The sequence below is a fragment of the Nyctereutes procyonoides genome, unplaced genomic scaffold (assembly GCF_905146905.1).
Source record: "Nyctereutes procyonoides isolate TBG_1078 unplaced genomic scaffold, NYPRO_anot_genome, whole genome shotgun sequence".
Classification (NCBI taxonomy): Eukaryota; Metazoa; Chordata; class Mammalia; order Carnivora; family Canidae; genus Nyctereutes; species Nyctereutes procyonoides.
In genome coordinates, this window is record NW_026575044.1 from 42,669,823 (window position 1) to 42,685,574 (window position 15,752).

Below are 15,752 nucleotides of genomic sequence, written 5' to 3' on the forward strand. Positions count from 1 at the left end.
AAAGACAGTCTCTTCAATAAATGGTGCTGGGAAAATTGGACATCCACATGCAGAAGAATGAAACTGGACCACTCTCTTGCACCATACACAAAGATAAACTCAAAATAGATGAAAGATCTAAATGTGAGACAAGATTCCATCAAAATCCCAGAGAAGAACTCAGGCAACACCCTTTTTGAACTTGGCCACAGTAACCGGAGAAGGACAGTGTATGTTCTCATTCATTTGGGGAATATGAATAATAGCGAAAGGGAATATAAGGGAAGGGAGAAGAAATGTGTGAGAAATATCAGAAAGGGAGACAGAACATAAAGACTTCTAACTCTGGGAAATGAACTAGGGGTGGTGGAGGGGGAGGAGGGTGGGGGGTGGGGGTGAATGGGTGACGGGCACTGAGGGGTACACTTGACGGGATGAGCACTGGGTGTTATTCTGTATGTTGGTAAATTGAACACCAATAAAAATTAATTTATAAAAAAAAAAAACAAAAAAACAAAAAAAAAAAACAAAAAAAAAAAAGAAATAAGACACTTTAGTTCTCCAAGTTTCTAATGTTTTAAATTGTGACATAGTAAACATCATTTTACTATTTTTCATTCTTATATATTTATAACCGACAGAAATGTTTAAAGGTTTGTAAAAATCATAGAAACACCCTAATTTTTCTCAATTATTAAGTTTGCTTTGCATGGTTTCAGCTTGCTCAGTCATGTCAATGATTTGTACTACCATGCAAAGAACTGTTTACATAGAATATTAACTACTTACCAGTTAAAAATAATGTAATTTATTCATCTGTAGATTGTGAATACCTTTAAATACTTTATAATAAATGAATATTAACTTCCAAACTTTTTTTAGATTTTTTTTTTTTATGAGAAAGAGACAATACACAAAAGCACTCAAGGATGAGCAGGGGAGAGTCAGAGGGAGAAACATACTCCTTGCTGAGCATGGAACCTGACATGAGGCTCAATCCCAGGACTCTGAGATCATAACCTCAGCCGAAGGTAGATGCTTAACTAACTGAGCTACCTAGGTGGTCCCCAACTTTCAAAACTCTTACAGATAAACTTGTAAACTCCAGTTAAGACTGGTTCAGGGGACATAAAAACTAAAATACAGAAAAATCTAATATAGATATTAATAGAGCTGTCCACAATCTAAGTGTACTTAGCTTTGCAAGGCCCCTATGGTGAGAACAACTGCATGGTCTGTTGGGTTTTTCCCAGTGAGGACCAATTATCCCTTCTGACACTGAGTGCTGGGTCACATCAGATCATTGGAGGTCATTAGTTGACATATGTTGTTGAAATACTTGTTATAAAAATCCTATATATATAACCACACTGAAGGATAAGGAATATAACCACACTGAAGGATAAGGAAGAAAACTAATCTAAGTGGAAAATGGTATTTTGACTAAATATTCTAAGTCTAAAGACAAAAAGAAGTACAAACCAATCCTGTAGTAATTTAAAAAAAAAAAAATCAGAGGTAAGGGTTAGCAGTTCTGAAACTATTTTGTCTGTATTCTAGGACTTAATAAGTAAACATATTGTAGATAACAAGAGGCATGTTTCTCATTGTCAGAGAGATAAGTTACGAATAAGGAGATGAAGAGGAACCGTCTGGTGATAAATTGGAATCAGTAGGAACTCATGATTTTTACAGATGAAGGTGTGTGTATCTCTGTAGATTTTTCCAGCTCTGCCCAATGACAAGTCCTAGGAGCAATGACACCTTAATTAGTAATGAGCACATCTAGTGACTAGATTCTTTGTTTCTAGATAGTATTCTCTATTAAGAGGAACCACCATTCCTCAGAGAAACAAAATAACTACAGGTAAAGTAGATTCTTCTGGAATAGCTTATGGTGCCAAAAAATAAAGAACTGCTTAAAAAATGACAAGAGCCTTTCAAAAGACTCAATTTGAAGAACCAAACTCAGGACAATGTGAGCAACTAAATAATGATAATAACAGATTATAACTCACAGAGTAAAATTAACATTCAGAAGTTCATACTGATTTAAATAATTGAATAAACAAGAGAGAAGGAATACTTTTTGATACAGTAGTATTTCAATTAATAAATGCACTAGGAAGGATGGAAAATGATTTGGTAAACACCACAGTAATAATAATTTAGCAAACACCCCAGTAATAATTGTTGCCTGCTGATTCATCAGTGTATGGTAAAATTCTTGGGTGGAAGTATGATAGAAAACCGGGTGCAAGTCTCCCAAGTTTCTTCCCACAAAGAAATTCATAGTGGAGAATCCCAGCACACACTATCGACGTAGGGACCAACATTGTTAACGTCACCAGTAATCAGACATGGCACCATGACTGGTTTCCTGAGATGATGCACTGAGAAGGGCATACTATCACTCTGTTATTCTTCCCCAAATGAAAAAACATCAGACAAACAAACTGAGGGATAATCTACATAATAACTATCTGTATTCTTCTGTACTCTTCAAAAATCAAGGTTGTAAGTAAAGACAGAATGGTTAGAGAATATAGGTGAAAGCAATGAGAGACCCTGGATAGGATCACAGACAAAAAGATGACAGCAGTGGAAATCTGGCATACTCATTTTGATGTACCTTGTAACCTGGTATCTAAAACAATACTCTCATCTATATAGTCATATTTCCTACCCTGTAGCTTAAAGTTGTTCAACATATATGACTGAGATGTTGAAACAGAATTGATTTACTTTTTAGAATTACTGGCTTGTAGGAGCGCCTGGGTGGCTTAAGCGGTTAAGTTGCCAACTCTTGATTTCAGTTCACATCATGATCTCAGGGTCCTGGAATGGGTCCCCACTTTGGGCTCCATGCTCAGTGGGGAGTCAGTCTGAGATGGTCTCTCCCCCTCTGTCTCTCCCTCTGCCAGTGCTCTCTCTCTAAAATAAATAAAATCTCAAAAAGAAAAGAAAAAAATACTGGCTGTAGCAGGCCCCTGTTCTGGCATGTCATTCTTTAGGTAAGGGGAGTCCTCTAGGGATCTAGTCATCCTCTATTTCAGACCATCTATTTCAGGTGAGGCTTCACAGTAAGGAGGTTGGGCTGCTGTCTAAGCCAAGCCAATCAGTATATTCCACCCCAGCTATAGTGACTGCTCTGCAAGATATATGTGACCCAAGTCTGACAGGGAGGCTAAAGACTGACACTTCTGTAGGAAGAAACGGGTCTCTACTAGGGTTGCTGAGTTCCTGGGAAGTAAGTCTGTAGGTATTGTGGCATCTTGCATCAGAGAGCGTATGCGCGTGCACGCATGCGCGCGCACGCACACACACACACACACACACACACACAGGGAGGCAGGGCTGAGAGGTGGGAGGAATAAGAGTTCTGGTAACACCCTCAGATTCTAAATAAAGCCCTGATAACTTCAAATGCTCCTAGATTCAAATGCTCTTTAGTTATGCAAGCCAATAAATTCCCTTTTTTGCTTAAGCTAATGCAAGGTGGACTTTTGTCACCTACAGTGGAAACTTCCTGTCTAATACACTGGGTTATTTAACTTCAGTAAGTAAGTAAATCATTAGTTTTGTGTTAAATGAACAAAATTAATATTTAAAAAGTATCAATTGCAGGTTTACCTTCTGAAATTCAATTCCTGAGTTACGAAGTATACTGGGAATATTGTGTCCTATTTGATAGAACAGATCAATGGCAGTGGGAAAATTAGTATATTCTTAACTCCCTAACCAGAGGCTTTAAGGTGATTATGATTCCAAGTCCAAGTCTACCACTTCATAGGTGTCACCATAATTAGGGTCTTAGTTTAAAAATCAATGAATAGCTTGCCCTAATCCAAACTGACCTAAAATAAGAGTTAATCCAAATTGCCTGAGTATCTCAAGGGAGACAAGGTTTCAGTTTTACTGTCATAGGAAAGCTGTGTTTTGGTTAAATAGCCAAATTTCCTCCCAAATATATCCTTTTGGATTTCTGGGATACTATTGCCAAGAAGTAATTTTCTCTTTTCCCATGTCTCATGGATAGATTCCTATTAAAATCCAAGGTTTTTGGTTTTTAAGATTTGTTTATTCATGAGAGACACAGGCTGAGGGAGCAGGCTCCCTGCAGGGAGCCCAATGTGGGACTCGATCCCAGGACCCTGAGATCATGATTTGAGCCAAGGCAGACACTCAACTTCTGGGCCACCCAGGCATCTCTAAAATCCAAGAGTTTGATAAGGTATTTAACCCAATCATTTGGGCAGCCTTGTACAGACACTGTACCTCTTAGAGGCAAAGATCATGTAGAAAGAGGTTTGTCTGTCCAGACACTATTTACAGATACACAAATGCTCCCATATACGTTAGCCTGCAGATTCCATTCTGAAAGGCCAGAAGACTTAACTAATCTGCTGATCAAAAACTCAGATCACAGAAAAACAAAAGTGCCATATCAGCCATTTTATGAATCAATCTTTGCACAGCTCATGGCAAGTTTCAGTGCATAAAGAGTCTGGTACAGATTCTCCTAGAGCAAATAAAGTCTGAAAGTACTACAGGTTAGTGTTACTGGCAAGAAATAAAAAATTCCAAGAAGCTAACCTGTGGCTGAACACTCTTTTGCAATGGAATGTTTCCAAGTTACTAAAAGAACTGCAACTGGTTTTGGTTTCCAAAGGGTGACTGAACACAGGCCAGACCTCACAAACCCTGCCACCTGGCAACGTGGCTCTCCAGTGGAAAACTGATTTATAACACCTAAAAGAAAAAGATGTGTTTTGGCAGCGGGGAGGATAACTAGCTGTGTGAAAATTCATGAACATTTTCTTCCACTGTCAAATAACCTAAGTTTAATTAAAATAGAGAGAAACTTCTATTTTAAAGAATAAGATTGCCTATGTAAAATAGCCAAAATCTGAAAATAGATGTTTCCAACTTATGCCAGTGGTCCTCTAACATATAGTTCTATGCTCCAATATGGTGTGGATCTTTCATCGTGCTTTAAAATCCTGACAAAATCTCCCTATATTGCTCAGGTAGATCATGTGGGGTAGAGTAGAAAGAAAATTACTACTATGTACCTACAAGGTTTTATTATACCAGCTCAGAATTTTTTAATTTTTTTTAAATTTTTTTAAAATTTATGATAGTCACAGATAGTCACAGATAGTTTTTTTAAATTTATGATAGTCACAGAGTCACAGAGAGAGAGAGAGAGAGAGACAGAGAGAGAGAGGCAGGCAGAGACATAGGCAGAGGGAGAAGCAGGCTCCATGCACCGGGAGCCCGACGTGGGATTCGATCCCAGGTCTCCAGGATCGCGCCCTGGGCCAAAGGCAGGCGCCAAACCACTGCGCCACCCAGGGATCCCCCAGCTCAGAATTCTAATTCGACTGACAGCAAATACATTAACAAGTCTTCCCATTGCTGCATTACTTGAAGGAGAGAGGATGTAGGAAAAAGGCAAACCAACACAAATTATTTTCTTTCTGAATGAATTTTCCCCAAAGTAAATAAAAGCCAATAAGCCTATGGCCTGTAGGTTTGCATTTAGTAAGATACGGAGACAAGTCCTGGTATCATTAACAAAATTTAGATACAAATAAGATTTAACAGCTTTGTCAAAACAAATTTAGCATTAATTTTGTTTAAATAAATGTAATGTATTCCTGATTACATCAGTCTATTCCATTCACAAATGGTACAAAGGCACTGCCCTAAATACTTTAAAGCGCTGTATAAGGTAAAGAAATTTTCTAAAGACATCTAACCTTTTCCATTTATAATCTCAGTTTCTCTATTTTGTTCTTCTGAGTTGCAACAGATAAGATTATCAAGATAATTTTCAGCCTTTCTCCCTCTTGGAGAGACTTTCTATAGCAAGGCTTATATTCAGCAGCAATTTCAAAACAATACATAAAGGCTGACTTCTCAGACCATTACCTTCAACATCATACAGGGCACCTCCCCTTCCACCCAAAAAAAGCCCAGAGGGCACAAAAGAACAATTTATTATCTTATTATGTAATCTTTCACCCTCCTTGAGAACAAGTTGTCCTCTGCACTTACCACTTTCTCTTTGGATCTCAGGACCCCCAGCTTCCCAAACCGAACGTGGAAAGGTGAACACTGATAGGTGCCATCCTGCTGCCGCACCACAATGACATCGATGCACCCAGACAAAGTGGCTTGGTTAATGCCCTTGTAGAGTTCCTTCACAGTGACAATCACCTGCCCAGCCAGCTGTCCTACATAATTCATGGTTTGAAACTATAACAAGAAAAAAAATTAGGTAAGATAGAACAATGAATGTGAATCTAATGACAGAGAAAAAACACTAATACTTGAAAGTATATTGCACATTTATCATATTACATATTATTATTAACCTTGCTGATTTCGAACCAATTAGTCTCATGCTACCACTGTTTTTACACATTTCTATGCAAAGAACAAAATCAGATGTGGTCCTCTTTTGTATCTTGAGAGGCTGTCCCAGCCAGGGCCCTCGCACATGCGTAAGTTCCTTTTACTTTTCCATCATCACGGATCCTGCCAGCTGCCAGTATGGGAAATTTCCCCCTAAAGTTTAGAATCTGCACAGAACCACCAAAGAACACAGACTACCACCACTGCCCTATTTCCCAAGAGCCCTGGGAATGAGGGGCAACTGCATTCACACTGACCACAGCAGCCAAGCAGAAAAAATGACCAATGACCGCCTCCAGAAGAAATCGGAGAACAGGTTGTTTCTACGAAGACAAACAAGTGAAATGCGTTTTCTATGAAACTATTAATAGAATATGGTTCAGAGACGTGTTAGGTTAAATAAACCCTGGGTGAAAAAAAACAAACAAACCTGGGTGAGGTAGATTAGCCTAACCTATTTATAACATTACTTTTATTGAAAATCCCTCAATACTTGAACACAACTCAACTCACTGGAACATTTTCATGTTCTATAAAGCACAAAAAAGGCTCAACCATAATTAACTAGTCAAAATCAGAACCACTAGGCTATAAAGAACTCCTCCTTTGAAAGGGTCAAAGAAAGACAGGAGTGTGCACCTGACAGGGCTGAAGGACAAGAGGAAACACTTCCTCTGTGCCCCACAGCCATGTGGCTATAGCCAGGGACTGTTTTTTGTTTTGTTTTGTTTTGTTTTACCTGACCGACAAGTTGGGGAGCCCACCATATAGTATGTGTTGAGGATCAGCGGGGAAGTCTCCTTGAATCTCCCTCAACTCTTTTACTAATTAGAAAAAAACAGGTCTTCTCCAGTCTTAAGGTCGTAAAATCTTATCTCCAGTTATCAAATACCACACCATATTTCATTCACTAGACACTGATACCCTTAGTATTATGTCAAAGCACAATTCAGCAAGTCATTCTCCTGGGGACAGGAGGGACAAAGACTAAACAAGAGATCCTCCACAGCTCTGGCTAATCCAGAAGCCAACTTTTACTCAGAGAACAGACAGATTATTCCCCAAGTCATTCATCACAAGTACGGTTGTCTCTTTAAACTCAGTTTTTCAGGAGCCTTAAGCTCAAAGTCACATGCTCAGAAAAGTAACTAGAGCTCATATTCATCATATTCTGTGTTGTCAGAAGTCCAAAGCCAAACTGAGAGAAAGAATGTTACTTCATCAGGAAAACTCTGGGGCCTTCCAGGACATCTGCCTCCAGAGAAATTCCCCCATCTCCTTAAAGATGAGTGAGTGCCTGCTGGCAGTACCCAGATTCCACTCAACATTTTTTCTCCTCTTATACAGAGATGAACATGTCATCAAGACCTATCAGTTTTACACCATTATAATTTTAACCTAGAAAAACACTTTTGAATATTTTAAAGCTAATGTTATCGTGGCCTCGAAATATATCTACAGAAGAGATGACTTTGAGGATGTAAACGAGCTGCAAACCTTACTACTAAATGAGGTAGTATCCTTTACAAAACAGTTACAAGTTGGTGTGATTTTGGTTTTAGAGTAATTCTTTTTTTTTTTTTTAAGATTTTATTTATTTATTCATGAGAGACACAGAGAGAGAGAAAGAGAGGCAGAGACACAGGCAGAGGGAGAAGCAGGTTCCGTGCAGGGAGCCCGACGTGGGACTCGATCCATGGGATCCAGGATCAGGCCCTGGGCCGAAGGTGGCACTAAACCGCTGAGCCACCTGGGCTGCCCTAGAGTAATTCATTTTATCTAATTTGCTAAATTAAGCAAGTGTTCAATAATGATTTCTTCAGTGAATAAAGGAATCATGATCAAGTGAGCCATCAATAATAAGGGAAAAAAAGAAATGTGTAGGGAGGAAATATTGTTTCATCAGAATATTCATATTACAACTCATTTTTTAAAATTAACTTTTTATTTTGCAGTGACTGCAGACTCCCATGCATGTAGTTTTAAGAAATAATAGAAAGAGATCCCATGTATCCTTTAAACCAACTTCCCCCAATGGCAACACCTCGCAAAATTCTAGTGCAATATCACAATCAGGATATCAACATTGATTCAGTTAAAATGCAAAACATTTCCATCATCACAAAGATCTATCATACTGGACTTTATAAGCCACACCCAGCCACTTCCATCACTCTCTCCTTAATCCCTGGTAATCACTTATTGGTTCTTCATTTCTGTTACTTTTGTCATTTTTAAGAAAGTTATACAAATGGAATCATACGGTATATAATCTTTTGTGATTGCCTTTTCCCACTTACATTGCTATGGAGATTCATCCAGGTTGTTGCATGTATTACGTTCATATTCTGTAAGTAATATATGTTCACAACATGCTTTTGGCTTATTACAGCATGTATGTTAATAAGCACAACAAATATAGCCAATCTTTGTATTACTGCTTGACAGATGGGTAGCAATTAAAGAATTTTATTACAAATTTTTAAAAATTTCATAACTTATAATTACACATATTCTTTTCTTAAAAGAAACCAAAAAATGGTAACTTCAAGCATCTCCAATTCAGCCATAAAACAAGTCTCATAAACTAATCATGTAATGAGCTTACATCAACTAGAGGCTCTAATAAGATCCATAATTAAGTATAACTATTATCTATTCAAAATTATTTTAATTACCATGGTTAAAAGATGTGCTGTTATACAAGAAAGCCTATTGTGTACATGCCAGTTGCTAAATGTAGAAAAATATAGGTTATCAAATGACTGGTTTCCTCTTAGCAGATATAAAATAATTCTGTTTATATTATGAAGGCTGGGAAAACCAAAGTAAAGGGAGTCCTGCTGCTGTAACATTCACTAACCTGGGAATGAGGGGCATATTTCCACAACGAGGGGCATTCTAACCTGGGGGACCAGGCTCCCTCATGGTTAGGTTTGGAGGAAAAGCAACTAATTGTTGTATGCATGATAACATTAAACAGCTTTTTTTTTTTTTTTAAATTAATGAGGGACACAGAGAGAGAGGCAGAGACATAGGCAGAGAGAGAAGCAGGCTCCTTGCGAGGAGCCCGATGCGGAACTCGATCCAGGGACTCCGGGATCACACCCTGAGTCAGAGGCTGATGCTCAACCGCTGAGCCACCCAGGCATCCCTAAACAACTTCTTTTTAAAGCATTATCTAGCACCACAAAACTTCACTCCTACATGTCCACCCCAGCACTACCCATAATAAAGCCAAGTAAGAACAAATTCAGGCCTGATACCTGTCCTGTTCAACACTTGGGAAAGCAGGACAGGGGCAGAAAGATAATCAAGTAACCCAGTCACATGTCGAGGATACACCTCACTGAAGATAATACCGTTTGAATTAAAACAAAGATTTAAAAATATAGCAAAATAATATACACTGTAAATTATTCATTATAGTCAGTGGTGAGAAAAAAAACAGAAGAGAAAATAAATTCAAGAACAGACAGGGACTGAGAACAAGAGAGAGGGACACAGAAAGAGACAGATGAAAATTCAGAAAAAAAAAGCAAAGACAGAATAAGAATACATACATAATCAGAAAGCAGAAGGACATAAAGATGCCTATACAGAAAAAACAATGTGGAACTGAAGGATGTTCACAGAGCAGCACCCCTATCTTCAGGCTCACAAGCACAAATCAAATCATTAACTGATTCTTAGAACTGAAAGTATTTACTGAGTAGAGACTTTCAACAAATACCAAAAGCACTTCTGGCACATCCCTGAAATATGTTAATCATCACAGTACCAGCATCTAATTTTTTGAGAACTTAGTATGTAGCAAATTCTTAATTCTTTTTAAAGGCATAGGAAGAGGAAATGCGGAGAGAATCTCAAGCAGAGCGGGAGCTCCATCTCAGGATCCTGAGATCATGACCTGCACCGTAATCAAGAGTAAGATGCTTACCAACTGAGCCATCCACGCGCCCCACCATATACCAAATTCTTAAGCATATACACATGCATGATCTCAGAACACCTTATGAATCAGTAAATATTATTTCTATTTTTAAAGATAATAAAATTAGGGCTTAAAAAGGTTAAGTATTGTGATGGACTGTTTGTGTCTCTTCCTCAAATTCATATATTGAAGCCCTAAGCCTCAAAGTGATGGTATTTGGAGGTGGAGCCTTTGGGAGGTAATCAGGTTTAGATGAGGTCAAGAGAGTGGGACCTCCATGATGGGATTAAATATTCTCATAAGAAGAGAGACTAGAGGGCAGCCCCAGTGGCTCAGCAGTTTGGCACTGCCATCGGCCCAGGGTGTGATCCTGAAGATCTGGGATCGAGTCCCACGTCCGGCTCCCTGCATGGAATCTGCTTCTCCGCCTGCCAACCCCCACCCCCTTTCTGTATCTCTCATGAATAAATAAATAAAATCTTTAAAATTAAAAAAAAAAAAGAGAGACTAGAGCTCATGTTTTCACCTACTACAGGAGGAAAGAGAGAGAAAGTGGTTGTATTCAAGCCATGAAGAGGGCCCTCATTAGGAATTAAACTGGCCAGCACCTTATCTCAGACTTCCAGCCCCTAAAACTGAGAAATAAATGTTTAAACCACCCAGTCTGTGGTATTTTGTTATAGCAGCCTGAGCTAAGACAAGTATCTTCTCCAACATAATTGCCATACTGTTTTTCAATGTTGGAATACTTCACTCACTTCTTCCACCAAGTTCGTAACTGTATCAGACAGCCCCAGTTACTCTGTCCACTAGAACTCACAATGAATATGTGCCACTCTCTTCTAAATGATACCATTATACACCAAAGAGTTTGTTGTACAATTGTAACTAGGTCTTATCTATTCTGGGCTAAGCATTTTTCTTCCTCAAAATATCTAAAATGACTGGGTTTACTTTCACTTTTATGACAAACTGGAGAACTTTCTTTTAATGGAAGATCCAAAACTAGACACAGTGGCACAGGCTGGCCTAACTGACAGTATATACAATATATAGTTTGTTTAGGTGCAGGCACTGGCTCCCATGGGCTATGTTAAATGCTGGGAGCTCCCAAGACAGGGAGGCACTTACTGATCACTAAACTAAAAATGGAAGGAATCAGAAGACAGTAATTAACTAAGATACTTATTAGAAACCAATTGGCCCCTATGCACAAAATTCAACAGTCTAAATTAGTCTTTCATAAATGAAATTCAATAGTGTCCACTATCCAATTTTTCTTATCAAATATTTTAAAGTAAATATACACTAGTATCTGGAATCAATGAATAGCTTTCAAGATTCAATTATTTACCCAAAGTTTAAAGATTTGCCCAGCAGCTTTTCCTGAACATCAAGGAAACTAAATAAACCATCATGATATATAATAGAGATTTATTAAATGAAATCCATCAGTAAATCAGTTCAGGTAGAGATCCTCTTCCTATAAAAACTGCCCCAAGTTATTTAAAGGTGTTATGTTCAATCAAAAATAATTTTTGCTAAGGAAAAGATATAGGAACTATTAAAATACAATTTCTAAATTATTATCAATAGAAAAATGGATACATTCCAAACCACTCATATATATCATCAAAATCTATTTCTTAAGTATCTATTCAATACATACTGTTATTACTAGTTAGCGGTACTACTAATAACAAACACAACTACAGTTATTATAATTATTATAATGTCCATTATATGCCAAGTGCTATGTAAACCTGTACATTAGCTCCATTTTCACCAGTATCTGGAGTTTAGTATCAATATCCCCATTTATATGAGGAAACAGTTCAGCAGTGTTCAATGTCACCACACTAAGTGAAGCTGATATTAAACTCAAGTCTGATTCTAGAGCCTATGTCCTTAACTGCATCTCTAAGGGACAAAAATGCTCTAAGCACTGATCCTAAAAGCGCTGATGAGACTCCTCAGATTTCTTTTTACAAGTGAGCTGCTTTTAGCAACTGGAATATTATTTTTACTTAATGTTAGGTGGTCCTTCCAAGTCTCCTCTGCACGCTATCACAAGAGGTAGCAATGACTACTAACTCTCTCCTGTTAGGTTTGTATTTCAAGATTAGGAAGTGGACTTCCTGGGAGATCACGTGTGGTCGGGGCTTGTGGAGAGAGATGAACAGCTTTTAACCAAGAACCTGACCTTAACATTCTGTCTAACCTTCTGCTCACAGATGTGAACAAACTTCTAGATACTTCAAGAAACAAACACCAGAACACTGTTGCCTTGTACAAACTCCAGCTTACACCTATGCTCCTAGACCAAACTCCTTCAGGCATCCAAGCTTATATTCTGCACTAAGTAGCATTTAGTATTCTTCAAGAACCTTCTCAAACATACTTCATTTGATCTACAAAAAGAGAATTTAGGTTATGTAAGGCAGACATTTTTGCTTTCATTTTACACTTAGACTGAGACAAAAGGTATTTACTTTTGTCCATTACTATTCACCAGAACCCAGCTGTACTGTGACTCAGGGTCCCAACCTTCTTGCTACTTCCCACAGTACCTTAAATCATGGCACTCTCAAGGTCAACTGGTAGCCCTAAGGGCAAGAGATCTCAGGGCTAAACTCTAGTTGTACTTGAGACCCTACAGTTCTCCAGGAATTCCAGAGTCTCTTAAAGGTAGCCAAACATGAACCTGGAGGGCACCATCAGCTGAGAACTTTTACTTCTTTTAAAGTAAGAGATGAAAGGCAGCAATGGCAGACACAGTAGCACCTGCTGCAAGCTGCTCCCTGGTCTGGGAGGTCAGACATATGCAAAAAGTCCCCCAGAGGACTTGCCCACATCCTGTCAAGACATTTTCTAAAACATTTACTCTATGCCCAGCAGACACAATGGAGATCACAAAGAACTAAATGAGGTTACAACTTCACTAGACATATGTAATGGAAAACTATACAAAATAGTGCTATCTCTGAGTGACAATAGACAATTGACACTAAGCCTAACAACCCAGTCTTCCTGGAGAAGCCACTCTTGGTTGGCCATTTAAATTCAAATAAATGCCTTATTTTGTACCACTCAGCCTTTTATCCCCCATCATAACAAAATGCTAATTTGTTTTCCTTATTTTATAATTAGCTGCCTATTAACTGATTTATAAAATAAGAAACAAGAAATAGCCACAGTGCAAGGAACAGCCCCTGCCCTGGGTGAGGGAAGAGCCTTACCCCTGAGCTCCAAAATAGATGGTTCACTAAGGCTCATTTGATTTCCCTGAAACTGAAGTCCATGAGGAAATGCTGACAGCTGCACATCTAAAATGCACTGCCCTGAAGTCTCCTCAAGATCATAGCAGGTGGGCAGCCCTGGTGGCTCAGCGGTTTAGCGCCGCCTTTGGCCTGGGTTGTGGTCCTGGATACCCAGGATCGAGGCCCACGTCGGGCTCCCTGCACGGAGCCTGCTTCTCCCTCTGCCTGTATCTCTGCCTCTCTCTCTCTCTCTCTCTCTCTCTCTCTCTCTGTCATGAATAAGTAAAATCTTTAAAAAAAAAAAAAAGATCATAGCAGGTCCCCTTCTTTCCTGCAGCTACTGAAACAGGGCTCTCCTTCATTTCTAGGACCATTTAGTGCACGGTACAGAATCTGTAAACTAAAATCCAGTGTTTCTGTGCTGTACAAACTGTACAAACAATTCAAACAAGGGACAGTACAGCTCTAAAGGCAGAAGTGCAGAGGAAACAGAATCAGCAGGATTTGTGACAGACCCAAGGCGATGCTAAGGGAAAGGAAGCAGCTGGCTAGGATCACACCACAATTTCTAGACAGAGGTAGAAATGTATCTGGCACACAGTTGGGATTCAGTAAATATTGCTGAATGAATGGATAAACCAACTTACATATGGAAACAGAAAGCGCTGACTTAGTGGGGAACTTTCTATTAAGGTTGAACTTTAAGAATTTTTACTTATTGCACTGGTTTAAGATTTTGTGTTATGAAAATTATCCTTAACAGTTTTTTTAAAAATGCACATCTTCTTTAAGTTTAATAACTGATTATGAAGATGAGCCAGGTTAGGGAAGCATAGTTCCATGGAAAAGCAAGAGATCCTATGATAAAATTCCATGCCCATTTTTGCTACCTCTAAAATCAGTCTGTCATAAAATGAACTACAAGAAGGCTTAAAGTCTTGGATGCTGTCTTACAATCTTTCTTAAGATATACAGGGGAATTCTAGAAATCTTTCTGAGCTCGTGTCTAGTTCAGAAGATTCTTTCCTGAGACAAAGATTTATCCAGGATGAGGTTTTCTTTGGAGGATCTGGGGTTCTAGTCAGTTACCTATTATAAGCTTGCTTTTTTTTTTTTTAAGATTTTATTTATTTATTCATGAGAGAGACACAGAGAGAGGCAGAGACACAGGCAGAGGGAGAAGCAGGCTCCCCATGGGGAGCCCAATGCAGGACTTGATACTAGAACCCCAGGATCCTGACCTGAGCCTAAGGCAGACGCTCAACCACTGAGCCATCAGGTGCCCCATGAGCTGTTTTTTTTTTTTTAAAGAAGAACCCTATCATTTTCACTGTTTGAAGGCAGAGTCAGGGACCGTTTTAGATCTAACCAACTTTTTTCCTGCTAAGTGAAGAAAACTGCCAAGGACCAACTATAAGTTAGTATTTCCAAAGAGTAGTCCTATGAGCATCTATAATAGAATCAAGTTTCGGTGCTTAAGAATGTACATTCTCAGACCTCTCAATTCAGACATAGAACACTGGAAGTGACTGGTTATCCATGATTCTGATAGGCATCCAGGTTTGGGAACTAACTCAGTCTCGTTTGTCTTCCCAGTCTTGATTCAGCTTGAGAAAACCTGAGTTGTTACAGGCTGAAGTATGTATCCTGACCTTTAAGGTATACCTATTATTACCTTGACATGTAACACAAATTAAATAGACCTTGAATTTCATACATTTTAATAAACAGCTGACCTGATCATTTTATAAAACTTAAATTCTAGGACTGGCAGCAGTTGTCAACATTTTTTAAAGATTTTTAAGTAATCTCTACACCCAACATGGGGCTCGAACTCAAGACCCTGAGATCAAGAGTTGCATGCTCTACCAACTGAGCCAGCCAGGCACCCCTCATTTATAAAAAAATTCTGATCTGGGAAGATTGCTCTCCTAGCAGTTCATTCCCTAATTACAACCCAATACTATTCAATATCACCCTTCAAGGATAGATAGGTGAAAAGAGGAAATTTTCTGATCCAATATTCTGATTTTGGAATTTGAACAGACCATGATGCTAAATCAGAGGGTAATAATAAGGCTAAATCAGAGGGTAATAATAAGGCTCCCTGCATCACAATGATTTCATCTCTAACTCCCTCCCCCCCCCAAAAAAAA

General features: G+C 38.7%; 1 protein-coding gene across 5 annotated transcripts in view; it reads right to left on the reverse strand.

Moving 5' to 3' along the window:
- Positions 1-15,752, reverse strand: part of LPIN2 (lipin 2) — a 101,758-nt gene that overhangs the window by 31,084 nt on the left and 54,922 nt on the right. For all 5 annotated transcript variants that reach the window (XM_055323753.1, XM_055323757.1, XM_055323756.1 and 2 more), the window contains one exon: positions 6,043-6,243. In XM_055323753.1, the coding sequence (XP_055179728.1) occupies positions 6,043-6,234 (192 nt within the window). In that variant the 5' untranslated portion in view covers positions 6,235-6,243. The remainder of the gene's footprint in view (positions 1-6,042; positions 6,244-15,752) is intronic.